This window comes from Echiichthys vipera, assembly GCF_963691815.1.
Source record: "Echiichthys vipera genome assembly, chromosome: 2".
Classification (NCBI taxonomy): domain Eukaryota; kingdom Metazoa; phylum Chordata; class Actinopteri; order Perciformes; family Trachinidae; genus Echiichthys; species Echiichthys vipera.
In genome coordinates, this window is record NC_139827.1 from 27,079,290 (window position 1) to 27,102,749 (window position 23,460).

At 40.2% G+C, this 23,460-nt stretch overlaps 1 protein-coding gene across 1 annotated transcript in view; it reads right to left on the bottom strand.

Annotated features, from left to right (window-relative positions):
• Positions 1 to 4,947: 4,947 nt before the first annotated feature.
• The window catches only part of dnah6 (dynein, axonemal, heavy chain 6), a gene marked incomplete at both ends in the record, with an annotated part of 74,752 nt that continues 56,239 nt past the window's right edge, over positions 4,948 to 23,460 (bottom strand). The window contains 16 exons of the mRNA XM_083926822.1: positions 4,948 to 5,051; positions 5,315 to 5,537; positions 6,365 to 6,516; positions 8,948 to 9,020; positions 9,783 to 9,968; positions 10,780 to 10,907; positions 11,093 to 11,222; positions 11,508 to 11,629; positions 11,808 to 11,927; positions 16,785 to 16,923; positions 17,111 to 17,257; positions 18,357 to 18,445; positions 18,857 to 19,017; positions 19,196 to 19,386; positions 20,248 to 20,420; positions 20,714 to 20,849. Of these exons, the coding sequence (XP_083782948.1) occupies positions 4,948 to 5,051; positions 5,315 to 5,537; positions 6,365 to 6,516; positions 8,948 to 9,020; positions 9,783 to 9,968; positions 10,780 to 10,907; positions 11,093 to 11,222; positions 11,508 to 11,629; positions 11,808 to 11,927; positions 16,785 to 16,923; positions 17,111 to 17,257; positions 18,357 to 18,445; positions 18,857 to 19,017; positions 19,196 to 19,386; positions 20,248 to 20,420; positions 20,714 to 20,849 (2,274 nt within the window). The remainder of the gene's footprint in view (positions 5,052 to 5,314; positions 5,538 to 6,364; positions 6,517 to 8,947; positions 9,021 to 9,782; positions 9,969 to 10,779; positions 10,908 to 11,092; positions 11,223 to 11,507; positions 11,630 to 11,807; positions 11,928 to 16,784; positions 16,924 to 17,110; positions 17,258 to 18,356; positions 18,446 to 18,856; positions 19,018 to 19,195; positions 19,387 to 20,247; positions 20,421 to 20,713; positions 20,850 to 23,460) is intronic.

The following is a 23,460-nucleotide window of genomic DNA, read 5'->3' on the forward strand; positions in this document are numbered from 1 at the left end:
AAGTTGTTTATCAGACTGTAAACAGATATCGATATCGACTGGCTACACCAGAGGCTAAATTGCCATCAGATTTATAGCCGATGGGTTCCAAAAATAGACCAGCTACTGACTGTAGCTGTAATCTGTACAAAAACCAAAATATACAAACAACACATTGTTGTTTTATTAGGTGATTATGTGCTGACATATTTCTTGGTGACTAATCTCTTTGCTCCTGTATGCCATCTGTTTCAAACATCAGTTATACCCTTTCCCATTACTTAATCCATGGGGAAGTGTGAGAGAGAGAGTGTGTGTGTGTGTGTGTGTGTGTGTGTGTGTGTGTGTGTGTGTGTGTGTGTGTGTGTGTGTGTGTGTGCGTGCGTGCGTGCGTGCGTGCGTGCGTGCGTGCGTGCGTGCGTGCGTGCGTGCGTGCGTGCGTGCGTGCGTGTGTGTGTGTGCGTGTGTGTTGATAAAAAATTGTAAATCTGGTTATAGGAGTGACTGGGGCATAAAATCAAATTTTCTTCTTCAATCCTTCCCCTTCCCCCTCCCTCTTCATTATGACTCCTAACTTGATAGCAGTACATTCACAGTTATTCATAGTGCTTTTTGAGTGGACTTTGATAGATATGGAGAAAGGATGTAAATAAAGGAGGTTAGGAGGTCTGTGGATGTTGCTGTTGATGATACAAGAGCCTCAGAAAACCATGCATGCGTGAAGTCATTTGTACAGTCACTGGGTATGCACTAGCTGAATTGCACAAAATGTTAAGTAAAATGAATTAACCTGGATCACTGTGCTTTCCCAATAAAAGTAAAACATGAGGGATTTGATTTTATTACAGACAATTACTTTCAGGTGTACAATCTTTCAGTTTTCACTATACATGATTAAATCTGTATGAAGGTAAGATTAATAAATTGAATGGTTTCACCCCGTAACTGACGATGACCTGATGATGTGTACTAAAATGCCCCCGCAAATCCAGACAATTCATCACCATTTACAGCTTTAGGGAAGCTTTGCATGAAAAAAAAAGCAAGTTAGTCTAATAACCAAAGTGCATAATAGGTTAGTCTGGACATGTGGGACATTGAAGGACAGAAGAACAGACAGTGGGAAAAAGAGAGTGTAAGGTGAAATCAAGTAGAATCTCAGAACAAAGTTGGTCAAGCACTGGTCAAACTTGTCAGGTCTTTCAGCGTTATAATGTCTACACCGCCACAAAGCACATTACATCTATGCCATAGACTGAATAAATGATTTAATTGATCATTTATTCAGTCTATGGTCTACGACTGTCGTATGAAATGCACTTTATAAATAAACTTGCCTTGACTTAACCATATTGTTCAACCCTTGTATCACTGTATTAGAGTGCACAGAACATAGAATCAATGTATCATGTGTTTTCAAGCATTTCTCTTTAATTTTTTTAATTATTACTTATTTTACTATTATTTCATTATCACCCTAGTAATAATGCAAATTACTTCACCACAATGCAACAAATGTTCAGTGTATTTTTTGTGTCTGTTACAAGTGCCTAAATCATGGTTTAGAGTAATGCTGCTTTATATATATCTGTAGCATATTGTATTTTAGATGATTCAACTTAGCTGTGTGTATACATCTGATGATGCCTCTGGACACATCATCAGTGATGTGTTATCATCGAAGTTTCAGGTCTTTCAACATAATATGCCGTCCTCTAGGTGACCAAGCCGGGGCTGATCAAATCCCAGCTTGTGCCCTGATGGCTAGCTAGCTACTTTGACTCAATGGCTCTCCTGAGCTACTGCCATTTTGAGGCCCTCTCTGCCGCATTGGTGGAACTGCGAACCCCTGCACCCAACCTCTACTGGGAGAGACCTCACTCTCCAACCAGCCTGCTGACAGTTACTGACCAGTCCTGCGTACTTGGATAGCTTCCTCTCAAACGCATCTTCTAGGTGGTATTCCCATGGGGTGGCCCTCTTCAGCAGCACTACTTGCTTGCTAGACTCAGACATAAGGACAATGTCTGGTCACAGGGTGTTAATTGCAATGTGGCAGGGGAACTTCGGCTGATGTTCAAGGTCCACCAACAGCTGCCAGTCTTTTGCCGAGGTTAGGATTCCTGCAGATGTTCTTCTGGCAGGACTTGGCTGCTCCCCAGCTCTGACAATTTTCTTGGAGGGTCTGAACTACTTTGCCCACAGAAGTCCATTGCTGCTTGATTCCAGCGATGGTCTTAAGAACTTGGTCATGCCTCCAGTAGTACCGTCCATCTCCAAGTGCCCTAGTGCAGCAGCTTAGGATGTGTTCCAGGGTTCCTTACTTGGTACACAGTGGGCATGCTGGTGTCTCAGCTATGCCCCATGTATGCAGGTTTGATTGGCTTGGAGGCACGTCATATACTGCCTGGATGAGGAATTTAATGTGGCTTGGCTTGGCTCTTCACAGCTCAGCCCAGGTCACTTACCTCTTAACCTCGTTCTCCCATCTCTCCAAGCTCCCGGTTGTTTCATTCCCACTGCCTTGACGGTTCTTATTTCTTCCGATTGGGGAGTTGCAAAGGAGCCTAGCCCAGCTCTTCCTCTTGTGACCACTCCCACCAGGTTCCTTTGATGCATCCTAGCTTCTGCTTCTTGGAATGCGTCCTTAGCCCCCCACTTCCTTCCTGTACTCACTTGGATCCCTGCTTTAGCCAACTTCGGATCACGTTAGTCTCTGTACTGAACCATTTCTCTGGCTCTTGTAACCTTAAACTCCTCCTCCTGGGATTTAAAGGGCAGTTGCAGTTTATTGGTCTTCCCGTAGAGTTTAAGGCTGCTCAGGCTGTTTGGTAATCCAAGCCATTTCCGGGGATGGCTACTTACTCTCCTCTCTAAGGCCTCCACTGTTGAGATGGGGACTGCATAGACAAGGAGAGGCCCCAGGATCCTGGGGAGAATGCCGTGTTGGTATACCCAGGCTCTGAACTTTCGAGGTAGGCCTGACTTGTCCACGGATTTCAGCCAGCCATCCAACTCAATGCAGGTTGACTGGATAGATGTTGTGTCTTTCAGAGAGCTGTCGAAAACCTTGCCCAAGCTCTTGACTGGCTTTTCTGTGATTGTTGGGATGGCAGTGCCTGTGATGTTAAAGCGGAGCTTGTCTTCCACCTTCCCTTTCCTCAGCACCATAGACCTTGATTTGGCTGGTTTGAATTGCATCCAGGCCCACTCCATCACCTTTTCGAGTCCCTTCAGAATTCACCGGCAGCCTGGGACTGATTCTGTCATGGCTGTGAGGTCATCCATGAATGCCCTGATGGGGGGTTGCCATCGACCTGATTTCGGTAGGGGCCCTCTGCACTCTGGCTCAGCAGACATGTTCATGGCTAGACTGAACAGTGTCACAGAGATAGTGCACCCTGTGATGATACTGATCTCCACCTTGTGCCAAAGTGATGTTAATGCTCCCTAAGAGACCCTCATCCTGAAAATGGTGTAGTAATCAGCAATGAGGCAGCTGTTGGGAAACAGTGCTGAAGAAAATCTTTGCCTCAACACACAGCAGGGAGATGATGCGGAACTGGTGTAGTTGGGTGGAGTTTTCCTCCTTCGGGATCCACACCCCTTCAGCTACTCTCCATTGATTTGGGATCCTCCCTCATCTCCAGAAGACTTGCAGGGTATTCCACAGACGCAGCAGGAGGGACAGTTCTTATATACTTTGTATGAGGTGCCACTCGCCATATTTGAAGGTGTATACAGAACAGAAAAAGTGAACTAATGCAGTGAAGTACCATCAATTTGCCTTGTATGAATTATTATTTGAGACTGACCATGAGGCTCTGTTAAACCTACTGGATGACACATTATCAAATCTAATCAATACAATTTCAATTTGACTTTACACTTAATTGTATGTACTACGCAAGCTTTCAAGGGCAAAATTTGTAATGCAGTACTTAATTTAAAGCATTTTAAAAATGTAAACCCTTTTGTCAAAAATGTAGCCAAAAACAGTATGTAGGTATATTATCTTTTAAACTGTCTATGATTTGTGCCAACACTTTTAAAATTATCTTTCTCTCTACTGCATCATGCTTTTATTTTTTTTGTGCTGCTCTTCCCAGCCGGCTGATTTTAAATAAAGTGTTTATGTATGTCCATTCCTCCTTGGCATTACCGGAGAAGTAAGACGTGGACAAGGCACTGTGTGTGACAGAGACAGAGATTGAGTGTGTGTTCACCCTGCCCCAGTACTGCAGTGGGTGTACTTAATGTGCTTGAAGAGCCATATTTTATGTGTTTGCACTGCATGCCCTAAGTGACACAAATAGGCTGCTGATGTGTGTGGGGGTTCTGGCGGAAAGATTTCATCATATGATGATCATCACTCCTTCTCCAGTCACAACTCATTCCTCTTGGCTATTCCCTGTGTTTTTAGTACATTTTTCTTTTTTTCGTTTGAACCATTAACATCTATGTGTCTTGCCACACATCTAAATGAATGCGTCTTCTATATCTATTCTGCCGTCCATCCCTTCGTATTCTCTCTCCCTGAGGCTACATGTGTCAGTACTGTAAATTTAAGTAAGCTCATTTAGCCAGTGACATACCGCACAGCGTGAATGGAGCTCTCCAGTGTGGGAGATGAGTATATGTTGTTCACACCATGGAGATGGCGTGTCTCATCTTCAAAGATCTGGATATATTGCATCACTCTAATCAAGTGTCAACAGGGTAAGACTTTGTTGCTGCATATAACTGATATTAATATCCACTGATTAGTACATGAAGTAAGCAGATGGATCAGTCAGGGTTAGTTCAGAAATGTTTATTACACTGTGTGTGAAGTAAGTGCACTTTTAGCACAAACCATGTCTGTGAAAATCTGTATAAATACTTCCACAAAAGCTTTAACATCAATTCAAAGTTGTGCAAAGAGGTATAAGTTACAATTAAAATTCCCTTTTGTCCTTGAATGAAAAGTTAATCATCCAGCTGGCACAGGAGAGCGGAGGCTTTTGATATCCAGTAGTCACTGGGTCGATTGGAGGGAATCATTACTGTCACAACAAAATTAGTTGAGTGACCTGGATGGAGACAAAGGTGAGGTCAAATCAAATTATAAATCCATAACATTTAACGGTGAAAGAGATTGATTTGAACACCAAAAACGTATCAAAATAACTAGTGAGACACTGTAAAGGTTTACTTCCATGCTAAAGTGCCCTTGAGCAAAACAATAATCTATTGCCTGCTCATTCAATATCAAATGTGTCAACTAAATGCCTTAAATGTAAACTGAAATCTAAACCAGTATGATTGTGGGTCCCTATGAGGAGCCAGTATGTACCTGTGGTTGACAGAGTCCCAGCTCTGGCTGAGGTCTTGTACAGGGGAGCATGGTAGAGGTCAGGCTCAGGAACGTAGTTCTGCTGTGGCTCAAAGTGCACCATCGGCAGCATGGCGTTCATCACTCGAGGTAGGGCATCTTCAATCACCATGTTGTCATCGTCCCAGCGACTGGAATCCATGAACATGCCGTGCACGAGCACTCCGTCCTCCAGCTCTGGTAACTGTCCAGAAATGAGATGATGCAGTAGTGATTGAAAAATCTAATTCATCAAAAAATAGTGATCAGAAACATAACATTGTTGTTGCCTTTATACAGCTATATCATTGAAGCAGTAAGTAAGATTTTATTTGTATTACCTTTACAAAATACTTAAAAGAGAAGCCCAGGTGCTAGATTATTTCTTGGCCAGGTGCAGTGACTTCCTGGGGTCTCTGCTGGTTGCCTGGCAACCTCACCATGAGGACAGAACTCCAGGAAGTCAGTGCTCCCATCCAAATAGTAAATAGTATACATCCAGTGTCATTTTCACACACTGACACTTTTGCTAGTTTAATTAAGCATATTTAAGATCAGAACAAATCTGAAGACTAGTTTAAATCTTACAATAAAAGGAAAATAAATTTTGGGAAAACCTTTGATGGAGAGACATGTACAACAAGAATAGCAAATTCTGCAGAGATAATTTGGGGAGTGAACCTAAAAGATCTGTAGTCAAAATTCAGAACACTGATATAGAATCAAACATACATTTGCTATATAAAGATATGGTGGGTAATGGTGTCTTTAGCATCTTATGCCTTTATTAGATAACCAGCACATAAATAGATGACAGGAAATGAGAGGTGATAAACATGGGGAATGGCATGCACCAAAGGCCCCCCAGCTGGACATGAACTAGGGATAGTGCGGTTACCAGTCAGTGCTTTAACCTCCAGACCATCAGGACACCCTATGTTTGAGATAATCTTATAGAGACAACTGGAACAGACTAGATTTATCATAAACATTAAACATCACTTACAAACAACGACCCCCCCTTTCCAGTACCTCATCATCCATGTCCAGCTTAGTGTTGTTTGGTAGAGTGCGTAGAGCCTCACAGACTGCTACCTGGTCTCTGTAGACCGGCACCATGTTGAAGCGGAAGTTAAGCTCATCAATTGGCAGATTGTAGTGTCTGGCATGATTCTGAAGCACCCCTATAGGCCAGCAGGCAGAGGAGAGCATGAAAACTATATTTCATTCTATTCTTTTGCAACTTCTAACGCATGTTAATAATGACATCAAAGAATAGAGTTAAGCAGTTAAAAGCTAATCACAGTATTTCCATGTACTATATTTACAGTGACTGTATAAAGTTATGATACCCTTTTGAAATAGTCACTTGTTTTACAGTCGGGAATGATAATACATAAAAACATAAATGCATATTCTTCCAGCGTGATTAACACATTTTGCCTTACAACATTCAAGTGTTTTTTTTTTTCTAAATTTCTGAAAATTAATAAAACATGAAAAACTAGAAAAGCAGTGTTGGAGAAGTGATGGGGCCCTTTGGAATAACCATTATAAACACTCTCAGGTATCACCAGTCACCTTCCAAATATCACATCAAGTTAATTGGCCTATTAATTGGCCTTGTATGGTAACACAAATAATTCACCATGGTTGTAAAGATGCTTTCAAAAGAGCTCTGGGATAAAGTTGTGGATAGGCACGAGTTAGGAGAAGGATATAAAAAGATTTCAAAGGCTTTTACTCTCCCTCTGAGTACCATTCAGAGTATTGTCCAGAAGTGAAGGCATATGGATCCACCCAGACCTCGCCTAGATCGGACAGCCCCTCCAAACTGGATGACCGAGCCAGGAAAAAATCAGGGAAGCTACCAAGAGGCCCATGGTGACCTTGAAGGAGTTTCAAGTCTTAATGGCAGAGGTTGGTCGATCTGTGCATGTGAAAATACTTTTTTGAAAAAATGTCACACCGAGTCTCGTAAAAAAAACATATTGAAGATTCTGATGCCATGTGGCAAAAGGTTATATGGTCAGATGAGACCAAAACTAAACTTTTTGGGATGAACTCCAAGCGCTATGTTTGGTGGAAACCAAATACAGCACACCACCCAAAACACACCATTATGTTAACAGAAACATCTACTGATGCACAACCTTGGACACATCATCAGTGTTGTTTCCTGGGATCTCTGGGTGTTTCGGGTCTTACAACAGACACCCTCCTCCAGGCGACCCAGCCGAGGCTGATCAGATCCCGGCCTGTGTCCAAGTGGCATTCTACTGGCCCCACTGCTCTCCCCTCTTCAGCCAGAGCCATCTGGAGGCTCTCTCTGCTGCCTCCACATTGTTGCCTATCTCTCTCCTTCGGTTGGCACCTGTTATGCCCAGTGTGCCATAGGCCTTGCTCAAGGAGTGACTGGCGAAACCCCGACTGTCCACCTCCACTGGCATACACCTGGTCCTCCAACCGTTCCTCCGACAATCTTCCACCAGCTCTTCATACTTTTCCCTCTTTCTTTCATGAGCCTCCTCAATCCTCTCCTCCCAGGGAACCTTTAGCTCCAGCAAGATGAGTTGTTTTGTGGCCTCTGAGACCAAGATGATGTCAGGTCTTAGTCTGGACTGGGTGATGTGTGATGGAATTTTCAGCTGCCTCTCAAGGTCAACCGTCATCACCCAGTCTCTGGCTGTGGAGAGCATACCAGCAGAGTAGTTCTTTGATGTTTTCTCTGGCTTTTCCCCTTCCCTGACAAAGTTCATGGCCTTAGCTGTGGTTTGGGTTTACCGGCTGCCCTTGATCCCTTTGCTTATTGCCTCAGCAATGGATTTCAGGACCTGGTTGTACCTCCATCGATACCTACCCTCACTCAGCGCCTTGGAGCAGCTGCTCAGGATGTGTTCCAGGGTTCCTGTTTTGGAACACAGGGGGCATGCAGGTGTTTCTATCTTGCCCCATGTGCACAGGTTTGATGGGCTTGGGAAGACATCACACACACCCTGAATCAGGAACAGGAGTTCCCGTGCCCTCGCCACAATGAAATCTTCCCTGACTGAGCTGAAAGGGAGCCTAAGCTTGTAGGTGTTTCCATACAGCCCGATGTTGCTGCGTGGCAATCCCTGCGTGGCAATCCCAGCCATCTGCGTAGATGGCTGCTCACCCTTTGCTCGAAGCCTTCCAGCAGTCCATCGCCACTCACCACTGAATCTGACTGAACTCGAACAGTTCTGCAAGGAAGAATGGGAAAATATCCCCCAATCTAGGTGCACAAAGCTGGTAGAGACACATCCAAACAGTCTGATGGCTGCAATTAAAGGAAAAGATGCCTCAACAAAGTATTGGATCTGGGGACTCATCACTTTTCCGACGCTGCAATTCTAGTTTAATTTTCAGACATTTTTAAAGAGAGAAAAATGTCTGAAAATCAAATGTCTAAATCATGCTGAATTTTTCTTTTTTATGTAATATCAGGCTGTAAAACAAAACAAAAAAAGACTATTTCAGAAGGTTATCATGACTTTCTATAGGCACTGTAAAAGAATAGTCAACTGTCCATTTGTAATTTCCCTTTGTTGTTCATTAAAAAACATGAAAGACATTTTAGTGCTGCAGTCTTACCAGTCAGAAAGCCTTGAGGGAAGAAGAATCCAGAGATCCAGAAAGATTTGGGCTGACCACGTGTGATCCAAGACTAGCAAGAAACACAGAGAGCGTGATAAATGTAATTAAATGCATGCAGCTTTAAATAACTTTTTTAATGTGTTGTGTTCAGTGGTTAGCAGGCCATGGTGAATTCACAACAGGCCCCCTGTTACTTATGGGGTCTGACAGTGACCCAACTTGGGCTGGTAGTGAGGTGGATTCTCTCTTCTGAGGTAGTGAACATGTGCAGTCTGACCCAAACTAATACATTTTTTCTCTTTGAGTGTGAGTGTGCGAGAGAGAGAGAGAGAGAGAGAGAGAGAGAGAGAGAGAGAGAGAGAGAGAGAGAGAGAGAGAGAGAGAGAGAGAGAGAGAGAGAGAGAGAGAGAGAGAGATAGAGAGAGAGAGAGAGGGCAAGACAGAGAGAGAGAGAGAGGGGGTCTGTGCCTCAGGGAAGGAAGCAGAATGTTCATGTGTTATTAGTGTTTTCAACTTGATGAGAACACACCCACAGACACGATAAAATACACATATAAATGCACTTGTATGCATGCTCACACATACAAACAAACAAACCAGTAGGTAAAGTGATATTTCTCTGTCATGTCTATGTGTGCAATTGTCAGTGATGAGTGAGCCAGAAGATGCCATGTTTCCATCCACCTCTGATTAATTTATATGCTCTTCCATTATCTAAATTAAGAAACAGGATTTTAAACAATATATAAATACAACTCAATGTTGTGCAAGTGCATAAGATGCCAATGTCTGTGTTTGTGTGTAAGTATTTATTTTCCCTTCTCTTTCAAACCTGGATAAAAAAGGTCCTGAGGGCCAGGTCTCTGACCCAGGAGGCCAGGGGTTTGAGGGAAGGGTAGGCTGAGTTTGCCCAGTGGGTGGGAACCTGGTTGTTCAGGAAGCTTGTGTATATGCGGTCCATCTCTTCTGACATCACCACAAGACCTGCTATGGCCTTCTGCAGAGTGATAAGAGACATCTGGGAAACACAAAAAATACATCCCAATGAGGTGGGGGAAATAACAATGAGGATCTTTAAAAAAAGTTGTATATTTCTAATATATGTGCTATATATGTTGTTAGCATGACTGTGTGGTGTTTTCATATGCTACAAGACATATAATGAGCAAAATGAGCAGTCAATGCCATGCCTCAATATTTTATCCTTGAAACTACAGTGTACCAAGTACAGTCTCTGAATTTCCGAATAGGACAGCCAGAGTTTCTTACATCCCATACATATAAGACTGTCATGATACCAGCATTTTAAACTGCTATACTAGTAAAAAAACAAAAAAAACAACAAATTACTCAATACCTTTTTTCAATACCATGGCAAAAAGGAAAAAAAACATCCTAGGCACACAAAAAACAACTGTATCAAAGTACTGATACCTTTGACTACCTTACATAAATGTACCTAAGGAACCAATCCCATCAATATGTGGCTGGGACATTCCAAGGCATAACTATGGCATTGTGATGGGCAGGGCAGGAGGTGAAGGAGAAGAGGAGTAGATGTGCTTCCAGCCTCTTTTCAGAGTTTTTTATTTTTATTCTTTTATTCATTCGTGAATGCGGGTAAAAGAAGTATTTTTACATACTTTAGAGTGTGTCTGCAGGAGGACTCTAATATAACATCATTCATCACTTCTTTTATTTGTTTTTCTGGGGTTATGTTTTTCTCAGGTCAAAAACCAAAGCTTTTTCCTAGCAACACAACTCAAATGAAATATCTACATTATATTGTTTCAAAGTGTATGTTTATGGGAGGTGGCTATGTGTTTCACCCTGAGTACTCTAAGCAGGTTGTTGAATCGGTCTGTCTCTTGGCCCAACACCGTTGTCAGGGAGTTAAGGCGCCCATTTTCGTCTCGGACAAACAGAGTTTCTACCGCCTCATCCATTTCCAGGCGCTCTGCATAAACAAGCAGCAAAGTAGGGAGACAAACCGATAACAGAAAGAAAGGCAGGTTATCAGACAGACAGGATGGACGTTGGAAACATTGTGTTAGATAATGAGTTTATGATGATAAAGATTCTAAACAATGACACAAATGAATGTAGGTGTTTGCATGTGTATCTCTGTGTGCGTGCATGTACCAGGTAGCTTAGCTAAGATGGATTCAGCAAGCTCGCAGACTATGTCATCGTTACTTTTAGCTCCGTGGCAGGCTGATGAGCGAGGATTTACATCCAGTATGGTGCTGATCAGAGTCATGGTTTCTTTGCGCTGTGGAGTCAAGGAAACAGACACATACTGTAACATCCTCGTATCACAGATGCACTCGCAAGTAATGCTTTTATAACTGAACATAAACTATATGAACAGCTTCAAATTAATAGGCCCATAAATAATGAATTCTGCTAAAAAAAAAAAAAGGCTATTCGACACATTACACTTATGCAAAACAAACAAGATGAAAACAAATAATACATCAATTTGCTTACACCTGCATATATGAGAACATGTGCATCTGTATGTTTTTTTCTCTAAGATACTCTGATCTTTTCTAACCTGGAAGGCCAAGTTGGCATTCTCATGCATGCCAAAGACCTCTGGATCATCTATGATTGGAAGACTCTCAATATATTTCTTGTATTGCTCTAGTTCATCTGTCTCTGGGGCATGGTAGATACCTTAAACACACAAGTGAGAAAAACGTTAATTTAATATACAGTATAAGAGCATGCAGAGACACATGGACTTTCGCAAACACAAATTCAATTGTATTGTAAAGTGTTCCTGTTTTGTTGTCCATGCTCTGTACATACAGAGAGAGAGAGAAGAAGAAGAGAGCTTTAGATTGAAAAATACCTGAGGATGAGAAGTTATATCCAGGCACAAGGGTTTGAGGCGAGAAGAAGCCTTTGAGGATTGTCCTGAGGCAGCGTTGGTCCCAGGCATCCGTCACTCTGCCTCCATATGTGATCTCACCTGAGGAGACACACATAACCACCACATAATGTTATTAGTCTGATTCAGTGTTTATTTGTTACTATTAGAGGAGGTGGTGGCTTTAATGACCATACCTGCTTTAGTTCCAGTTTGGGTTTGAACCAATTCCCTTAAGCATCAGCACTTAAAACACTTAGTCTAAAGCAAATGTTTTAAATAAGATATTAAATATCTATGGAATTTGAATATGAATGAATGAATGACTATCGAGTAAACAATGTTAGGAGAAGGCAGATGGTGATGGTTGTTGCCTAGCAGTAATTAAAAAAAAGATGCAGAAAGCGGCTGCTTTTTCTTTAAATTGTAGGCTTCAACTACAAAGGCATTGAACCTCCTGTTTTGCAATCTGCAAAAATCACTTTGATCATGGCCTTAAACACCCCAGTACTTTAATATGCTACAAACAAGGACCCAATGATGATTTGGTCAAGGGTTTACTGAGCAGTATCAAATAATTTGTGTAAATAAGCTATGCATTTCAGCCTTTGCTAAGACACCATTTAATTATTCTGGCACATTGAGGTAATGGTTATGCTGCCAGTTTAGAGAAGCAGACAGGCTTACCGACACGAGAGCTATAGATTGGAGAGCCACTCTCAACACAATTAAGTCGCCTAAAAAAGCACACATAAAAATATTAGTTTGTGTAAATGTACACTATATTAAGAATATATTCAACACTTTACCTTGCTGTCAGACAGTTCACTCCTCCAGTTTCTACAGTTTCTTTAGTTTACACACAAATACAATAACAATGTTTTTCTTCCTCTCTCACAAAGTGATGTAAAAAGACATAAATAATAGACAAATTATTGAGAGTGTCAGGAGTGTCTCCAGCTCTTTGATATCATCATGTACTAATGAACAGTGGCGAGTAGAACAAGATAGACAAAAGCAAATACATTGTGAAAAGACAGCCATAGCTGGAGGGTTAATGTTACCAAAGAGCAAAAAGTAAGACAGAATTGAAATTATATTTAATACTAACAATTCAACACTTAAAATCCATACTTTCTGTAAGACACAGTTATGTAAGACAGTGGAGAAGGGAGTGAATAATCAGACAAATCTTTGCTGAAGCCTTTAGTAAGCTGCAGGCGTGTAGAACTGGCAGACTTTTATTTGCACAGTAAAGGAACTATTCTTTCTAAAAGAGGAAAGGCAATATCATGCTTGATTTGAGCCCAAATTCTTTCCCTCAAAGAGTGTGTGGCTCTGGCACACAAGGACTGTTGGAATTAAAGATTAAACTAATAACACTGTAGTGTGATAACAACAATGAGAGACATTAATTTGATACCAGAGTGGTGCACTCCACTGAGACTAAACACAGCACATAATCATTTGAAGGTGTAATTGAAAAACCAGATTAGAAAAACAAATGAACTTTTGGAGATATGATGAGTATTGTTAATGAAAGGTCTCCCTCCTCCTTCTTTACAATAACTTTAAAGACGTCTGTTTTAAATAAACATCATTCAATTAAATTGAAATTTAATTTGTAGCCATATGTGAGCCAAAATTATATGACAAAAGTTTACAGTTTCATGTTTGAAAATATATCAAATTAAATTACAATTGAAAAATTAAAACTTTTTTTACATTCTTCCCTCATGAAATTTTTATAGTTTTCAGTTTTATCCAGAGTGAACTAAACTGTTGTAGAGGGGTGTTGATTTAACATTTAGCTCTTTTGGAGGATGTAGTTTGTTGTGCTGTTGAACTGTTTCTAATATTTATAAATGGGGGGGGTGGGGGTGGACAGTACCATGATAAATGCTGTGATTTTTTTCTTCATACCCATAACATTTGTATTTCTTTATCTGCTGTGTTTGACATAGACTTCTGCTCTTTTTCATTTTATATCTAGAAACACACACGTTTTATGTAATGCTTTGCACATTTCACATGGCAATGCTGTATTTTCAGAGCCAAATGAAATGTAACTGATATTCTACAAAGTGATACTATGAAAAAAAAGACTGCCAGCTAATGTGTACAGTGAACTCCATTACACTCATAAAGTTTTTTTTTTACTTCTTACCTATGGTATGTTAGCTGTATGGGTAGGATACTCATCTAATAGTATGTAAGCAAGTTAACACTAAATTAATGCTGTTTCAAGTGCAGCTTGAGGCTAGCTCAGAAACAGAGCAAATCCCCATGGAGCATTATTTCAAAATGCTTAACTTTACAGCAGAAATAAACATGTTTACTAGCCTCGTGAGACCATCCTGATCTTGCAAGCTCTTTTTTGTCACGGATCAGTCTGGTAATGTGCAACTGAAAAAAATTGGAGCCGTTTGCCAAGCGAACGTCCAATCAGCATTGGTTTTGAGGCAGAAAATTCGACTTGATCTAGACAAATTTTCAGACAGCAGTAGCCCTAATTCTGTTGGCCGCTCGCTAACGCTTTTTGCTCTTGGATCCTTTTGTTGGAATATGGACCGAGCACCTGCAATTGTGCCTTTATCCGTAAATTTGCGTTACAGTAATGGCAAACATCCTTTACCAACATGTTGTTTACTTTCTGAGCTTTGCCTCGACTAGGGGTGACCCCGAACAGTCGACTATTCAGCGATTCAATCCAGGGAGCCTGATTCGATCTCACAGTACAATCATCGCAAAATGCGCAAAATGTGGTTATGAAACAATGGATTATGCCATTCTGGCTCTGGGGGTGCTGAATGTGTGATTTTACATATAGATGCTTGGTTTCTCCCAATAAATCATGATAAATAGCCTATTCGGGTATAAACATAAATCTTTTAATAAATACTCTTGCTAAAAATGTGAAAATAACTCATGTGCTTTTAATCTATCTCCTTAGTGTGCAGGAATAACCCCCTCCCCTCGAAGACTAAGTTGTACCATCCAGGAACGACACCGTCAAAGCGCATCTTGGCTGATTTTTAAATCTATCTGGGTGTCAGAAATACAACAGTCTGCTCCTGTTTAATCATATGCATCATTTAATTTAAATTTTTGCCCATTTGTTGTTTTTCACTTTAGACATTCAATCCGACACAGTTTGACACAGCGCCGTGAAAGTGAAACTACAGTTCTAAATATACCGTCAGCTATTGTCAAAGAAAGATACAAACAAAACACATTTATGTTATAATGACAAATATTTTTAATAAGATGCCCCTATAAGAAAATAGAAATCGCATCTCTCAGTAATGCGCTGCGTGACCGCGCAGTGCTGGACTCAACTGCAACCGCCGCTGTCTGCGCTATGTCCATGGCTCTCCACGGATCAGAGGGTTTTTCAAGGGCAAGAGAATAACTGATTCAACGACTATAGGCAAGACGTGACGAATCAGATTCGGATTTAGTCGAGGACACCCCTAGCCTCGACGCTCTGTTAGTACGTCATACGCTTGCTCTGATTGGTTGATTTGGCCTGATAGACAGATGGTTTATCCAATTAGCAACCAGTATTTTCGGCCCTTCACAAAATATGAGAGTTCCCAGATGGATATGCTGAGCAAATGCGAATCACGCGAATCAATCCATCTGGCGGAGTCAGGTTACATGTTTACAGCCTGGTACAAAAAAGGGTTTTGGTCTCAATAGATAATTTTTTAAACACAAAATTTTTTGTGTTTGTGCTGCTGGTGCATGGATACTAAACTGCCTTGAGGGATATATGTGTTGGTGACTTGTGGGGAATTATTCATGCAAATATCAGTCTAACTTTATGGCTTGGTGTGCATTTAATTGGACTAAAGGACCATTCAAGAAGTATGTGCTCCAGTTTTCTGGTGAGTTTATTTTAGTTAGCATAATATTTCTCAAAAGTCAAGATAAAAATCTTGCACAGCGTTGTCGATAGAAACATTGCATATACATTTAAGTCCCTAAGGACTAATTTTAGTGTCAAAACCATAAATATGTGGTCTGTTTGCAACGGCATTGAGGGGAATTATAATCCACAGACTATCATCATTATCTCGATTCATTATCTCACTGCGGATGTGTTGGTGTAATCAAAATTAAGGCTAACTGATTTGCTTCAAATTGTTCATGAAAGATGTATTAAGTGCAGTGTTTCCTACAGAATTAGATTAATTTTGTGGTGGTAACTGACTGGGGGTTAGCCACAGTAGCAGCACAAATTCAGGCATCGCAAACTGCAGCACCAAGGTTGGACTCCAGATCATGTTCAACTCAAGTTAGACCCAGCACTGCTACTGGCCTCAAGACTGCTGTGGTTTGCACTGCCTGAATTTGATACAACCACTAAGAAATTCCATCTCCAGGCTTCCACCCTTCGCTAGCTTGGAGCTTGGAGCCAGGCTTCATTCAGCGCTACCTCTCTGTCGATTTTTGGATTTCATGGGAGCAGGTAGAGTCATGACATTATCAAGATGGTACTTACTTTGAGCTTCCTTTTGGCTCTTTATAACCTGTGGGTGATGCCACTTATACTATGTCTATTGTGTACTATATGTATACAATCTTTGGAATGAAATGACATAACGTGAATAAACTACACTAACCTAAACTAAACAAGACTAAACTAAACTAAACTATAACACATTAACTCATCACATGAACATTATTTCTGCCTGTGTCACGACCAATAGATCAGGGATGATGGTTGTAATGAAGACAACAACTCTCAGGATCCCAAACTACTTCAACGCATCATGAAAAACTCACTTCAGAAACTATTCTTACTAAAGATTTGTTTGAAAGTAGTCTACTCTTTAATAACTAATAATAATGCAAGTACTAGTATATGGAAACTACTTAAAATGCCCATTCTGAATTTAGATAAACCTGTATGTAAATGCACACATTTATCCTTGTGTGTATGGGCTTCCCTACCAGTGATGTAGATGAGAGCATCCCAAGGGATGGTGCCCTCTTTGCAGTAGAGGTTGAGGTTGAGCAGAGCACACTCCCGGTCACTGTCGTTAAACTCATAGCGGATGTTCCAGCCAAGAGGACCAAACTTCTTCCGCTCCTATGACACATGCAAAACAAGATACAAATAAGGACATAGTAGTAATGACAGGTACATAACTTGTCAAACATATACAAAAGCATGCAAGAGAGTAAAACATGCACCGACAGACACACAAAGCAGTAAGGATCTACTTTGTAGTAAGGAGCAGTAAGTACATCTAAGGTGTGTGAGTCAGTCATGTAACCTGGATGATTGCATGGAAAAAGCAGATTCCAAAGATGATCTTCCTCCACTGGCGTCCCAGAACGTGGTCTTCAAAAAAACTGCTGGAGATCTCTGTGAAGGCCCGTCGCATGTTGGCTCGCAAGCCTTTAGGAGGTTCATTAGTCACCTAGCAACAACAACACAGAGGCACAGAGGGCTCGTTGGCTGCTATTGAGGAGAAGAGTTCTGCTCAGACTGCCAACATTCTCGGGCCTTGTTGGGGTCAGTCTAATCCTCCTTGTTGTGCAGGCCGTCACTAAGCCTAGTTATGATACCTGTAGCTCTCAGGCAGTTCATGGAAACGTGTATAATCCTCACTCATCAGATCTGTATTGTTGCTATATAAGCCTGAAAGCTGGATAATGATTGGCCATGTTTTATAGTTAGGCAGCGAATTAGTGAGAAGTAGTTACTGAATATTGAATTGATAATAGTCCTACTGAAAGTAATCTAAAAAAAATAGATTTAATAAGCAATCACCATTCAACAGCAGCATCCACCAAAGGAAAAGCAATCACAGATTATTCTTCCAAAACTTTGTTTAAAGGTACAATATGAGTGTGTGCATGTAAAATATATCATACGTGAAATATAACAATGTCAGTCAGTGCAATTTATTTCAGTGGGAACCTAACATACGATAGGGCTGCACGATATATTTTTCTAAGTAAACTCAGATTACACTATATGGTATGGTCATACTGTCAGGAATTTCTTCAAAATGCATTTATGAAGCTGCTGATGGCTACTTTATGCATGCAAAATGTCACAAAACTTTCAAATAAAAGGAATGCAAATCACATTTATTTAGCCCTTTGTTACTTAAATCCCTTGTCCCTGCAACTACAATGCCATTATATAGTGCTTTATAATATTACCATCCGGTTCCTCTTCGTAATTAATGAGCTTTCTTCAACCTACTATTTGCTTTCAAAGCATGTGAGTGTGAATACTCATCATGAAGAAGCATGATTAGGGGCCAAGTGCAACTGAAGAATGCTTAATGAAGATTTGCATTTTTAATTTGTTCAAAGCTGAACTCTTTCATATTGGAATATAACCCAAAAACTCTCTAAATCATCTGAACATTAGTGCTGCAGAGCAATATTTGACAGACAATCTTCAAATAAAAAAAGTTAACTAAAGTGAGATCATACAGTGGCACTGTGTGTGGGTGTGTGTGTGTGTTTGTGTTTGTGTTTGTGTGTGTGTGTGTGTTTGTTTACCTTGACAGAATTTTGTAGCACTGTAACAGGAAATACCTTGGTAGGCATGGAACTGAGAAACAAACGGAAGTTCTCGTTGATTGAAGTTTCTGAATAAGAACAGAAGGGAATGTCATTAACAGACATAAACAAATAAAAAAAAGAACTTAATAGATGAGTCCCTGACTACACAGAAATATACCTATTTAGGGTATTTTTTTCACGGATACAATTCTGTGAAAAAAACAAGGAACTATCCACAAAGCTCTGTTATGTTGTGTTGTGGGCACATTGCAGTGTGTTTGCTAGCTTTTTCTGTATGTACTTGGTGTTTCTTTTTTCCCACCTTATTGGGAACTAGGCTCTCAGCTACCATGCATTAGACAGGAGCAACAGTACAAAATGTAATAAAAAACGTCTCAGGCGCTACATCATTAATATGTATCATGATGCTCTGCTCTAGTGTGATCGTGTGTGTAGTTATATGGAAGTGTTTCAATGCTGTTTCAATGTTGTAATACCAGGCTCAGTAAAGGTCTTGATGAGCTCCTCCATGGCTAACATCCATGAGACAGCCAGGTGACAGTTCTGCAGAAAGACCCATTTGCCAGTCTTCAGTGCTGCATGGATCATCTTCTCTGCTATCGGTCCCTGGCCTTGACCCAATGAGATTGATTCAACTCTGGGAGACAGGGAGAGGTGAAAACACCTCTGTGATCATGTGGAAACCCCTATATACACTGATCATCATACCAAACTCTTCCTCCCTCTCCCCATCAAGGTTACTGGCCGCAGCTTATATCCACGCCTCAACCTTTCTGTACAGTATATCATCTGTCTATCTTTGGTTTTTTTTTTACCTGTCGAGACAACCTCTCTCTTTTGCAAAGCGCTGGAAGGCACCCATGGGGTCGGATCCTGTGCTGAGAATGAAGACCAGTGGTGTGGAAGGGGACATATCATTGTAAAGGTTCGCTAGGTCTACCGGAGGGTTCTCCACAAACTGCTTCCCCAGGCTGACAATCACAAACTCTGTTGCTGCAAATACCACCTTGAAAGTAAAACAGATAACAACAAGAAAACGTGGATGAGTAGTATTTAAACAGCAGAAAAGAAAAGCATGCACAACATGAATCAACAAGAAACGAGAAAATTTGACAGATGTTACTTAACAAACAGGGGTGAAATTACAGAGATATGAATAGAAATGAAATGAAATAGGTAAACAAGATTTTTTTTATCAACAGTCTGAATGGACTGGACATCACCATAGTTGTACGGTGCTGTATTGTACTGTACTGCATGGATCCAATCTCATTACGTCACCCATATGTTTCTCAGTGAGAGAAGCTCTGGCCATCGGCATCTTGGCAATGCCTGACGTAGCCTGCTCATGGCTAATCCAAAAATGGCAAAGAGGTGGAGATGGATGGAGGTAGTCTGAATGAATCTTACGGTCTATGCTAGCCACCTGTGACAGCACCCACCTTTCACTCAAAGCAGTCATTCCCTTAATTATGCAGAACTTTAATATCATTTAAACAGATGTGTACAGTTGTCATGAACAGGGGCATTATCTATAAAGACCAAAATCATTCTTGTTTCAGGCTGTAAGGTTGTCTATTTGTGCTGTAAATCTGGACTTCAACAAGGGGGTCTATTTGGATTGACCTGCTTTTGGAGCCAGACTCAAGTGGCCATTCAAGGAACTGCAGTTTTTGGTACTTGATGGCTTCATATTTAAGGCTGATATCGAGTTGCTGTCATGTCTGGTTTTCCATGGAAGTGCATAATTAGCCAGTGTACAGTAATTAGCCAAACCTTTGATGGGTTTAATAATTAAAAAAAAGAAGAAAAAAAAGGACAACAATTCTTGTTATTTTAGATTCATATATAGTTCATCTAGGCTCACCTTTTCTTCAACGAAGCATTTGATAAGAACTAGCTTCTGGAAGGCTCCTAGCCTGTCATTCCAGGAGCCTCTGATCCCGCTCTCCTGCTTCACCTCTTTGGACTCCCCAAGAGGAGGCAACTCTGACACATAGCCTTCCCAGTTCTCAGGATTAATAGATGCTTGAAAACGTCCTAGAGGAGAGGTGATTGTCATTTTATGCCGACACAAATCTTCTACACAAATCACTATGTGGTAGAAGAATGGTAGGAGAATGATAAAATATCAGTGATAAGAATATATAAGATTGATTAGAATATCTACCGTAGGCCTGACAGTAAAAAAACATGTTTTGTACCTACAGTAGGTCAAGCATTCAATTTTTTATTTAAAAAAACATGCACACAATGCACACAATGCAAACACACAATGCACTTAATATGCTGATTTTTGCCAGATCAGCCAGGATAACAATTGGGATGGTTACCTAGCGTGATATGGATATGGGTGCTGGTGATTTCCTTGGAGATGGCCTTGAAGCAGGGCAGTATGTCTTCCAGCTCACAACATGTCTGCCAGTAAAACTCACTTAGCCATGGCACATCTGGTCGTTCTGCATAGTCCTGGAAGAAGGAGAAATTGAAAAAGGTGGCGATTACAACCATAAAGGAAGGAGATGGGAAAGAGATGGAGGACAGACCTTGAGTAGAGAGGCAGTAAAGAAGAATTAAAGGATGTCAATAAAAGTGTGAAGAGAGGACGATTCAGAACATCTAAGGCAGGTCAGAGAGAGGAAAAATATGAAAAATTTAAAAAAAGCGTTCAAAATTAGCAAGATAAGTGAAGATGATTGATTTATTGACGCTGTGATGCAAAAGAGAGAAGACAGAAGCACAGAGGTGAAGGAAAGGAAGGACAGCATTAGCATGAGGATCACGACGGCTGACAGGCAGCACCTCCAGCCTAAGTAATGCCATATAAATGAGAGCCAAATGGGGGATGAACACAGGCATATACCCCTGGGTGGCACTGACTGATCTATATTGTGTTCACAAAAGCTTCTAAATCTGGCTAAATCTCAGAGGGCCTTTTATACATTGCTATGTACTAACTTTCACAGTCTGTATTGTTCAAACTAATGGTTTCTCAGCTATGCACCCTTCCCACTGTGGTTTGATGGGGAAGATAACAGTTATAATGAAATATATAGAGAAAAGGAGGACAATATGGATTGTATTCTGAAGTCTATTGGACTCTCAGCTTAGATGACCTCATTTAGCCCATATGAAGGTGTCATGTCTGACTTGAAGTACTAAGGCTTTTTCACTGATGGCTCATGGCCTATTAGCATGCAACATACAGGTTGTATGGACAGCTGAGAAACAGAGATACTCTCCTTTTTCTTATCTCTCTTCCACAGAAACATTTATTTTGTCAACCTCTCCATAGACAGATTCTCTCCCTTACGTTGAGTCTTTCAATCAGTCTAAGTAGTTTCTCAGCAATAAGCTGGGCACAAGAGAAAGCCTGACTGCCACTTTGTGATAAATTACTTTTTTTTTCTATCAACTCAATCCTAACATAAGAGGGGGAGAAAGACACTGCCTACAGGCCAAGATGGGGGGATTTTCAGAGGGAAAAATAAAACAGCACCTTGTTTATCAGCAGTTGGGGAGCCAGCCAACAAACTGTAACAAATGTCTCTATTTATATCTAATTATAAGAATACCTGGAAGCCTGAAAATGTGGGACAAAATTTTTTTAAAAAGCATTGTTTATTTTTCATTATGAGCTCAGTTAAAAATAGGATGCAATCTCTATTCCTGCAGGCAATTAAGCATCATACCTTGGGATTTGTTCAGGCTTCAGTGGTCATATCTCCTTACTGATAGTTGGCAATTCTGGCATATTCAAACTGACTTAGTTCAGCGATTTAGCTGTTCTTTTTCTCAATACCTCTGCAGCCTGTTGCACAAACTACACTTTAAAAAAAATCTTAAAAAACAGTAATTTTCCGGCAGCTTGGGCGCCAAAAAATACAGTGAAATAACCGAAAATTACTGTCTCATAAAAATATGGTTATTTTCCATAATTAAAATACAGTTTGTAGTTGTTGTTGTAGATTTTTGTCTTATTTCAGGTTGTTTTTAACATTTAATCAGAAACATTTTCACATTTTTAAACAATTAAATTACCCAAAAATATGGTGAGTAAACGTAGTATTACTAATAATAATGCTTAAATTTACAGAAATGTGCTGTTATTATGTTTTAATGACATTATTTTATGAAAAGAGGTTGTATAATAATTTCTTTATGATGTAATATGACAGTGTATGTCACACAAAATAATATGATTCATCTTTCAAAACATGTCAAAAAACTGTTGGAAAACTAGATATTGGGTATAAAATTGCAACAATTTACTGTTAATTTTATAATTGAAATTAAATTACCCATAAAGATGGTAAATTAACATTGTAATATGAATATTAATGCTTAAATTTACAGAAATGTGCTGCTATAAGTTGGTTTAATTTAGCATTATTCAGTGGTGTAGCGTAGTTGTGCTAGGCTCCGGTACAAGCCTTGTGCTGGGCCCAGGTGCGTAAGGACGGTGCTTTCAGTAAATTGCACCACCCTCCCGCAAAAATGCATCACAAGATTTCACTGTTCCACTACCATTCACCATCATCTGATAGCCTGAGAATAGTTCCTTATGAAAACATGTAAATCTGACTGGTATTTCTCCACTTTCTCATACACAACAGTCATGGTTGTATGTAATCCCACCCAACTCATATATTTTCTCCTCCTTTTCTTTAATGTATGCTTATTTTAACAATAAATATATGTATTTCTTATGTTTTTCTTTGTAAATATAAATATTGTGCATTTTCACAGTTACAGTGATTTCATGTTATTTTACATTTGACATTTAAATTGTATTTTAAAAATACAGAAAAAAAAATCTGTAAAATGCTGTTAAATTACAATTTTTTCTACAGTGTACCATTTGTGTAAGTAAATGATTTTATGCTAAGTTCATCTGAGATGAGGATTGTTGCCAACACCAATTAAGTTGCAAATCAGCAGCTTTAAAGTTGTTGACTTTGACGGAATATTTTTCCAGAGATGGTTTTTCCAGACACAGTTGATATTCATTTTATTTATGACCCAGGGTTTTTTCTGCATCATAAATTTGGAGGCGGCCGCCTGCTGAAATTGTCTGCCA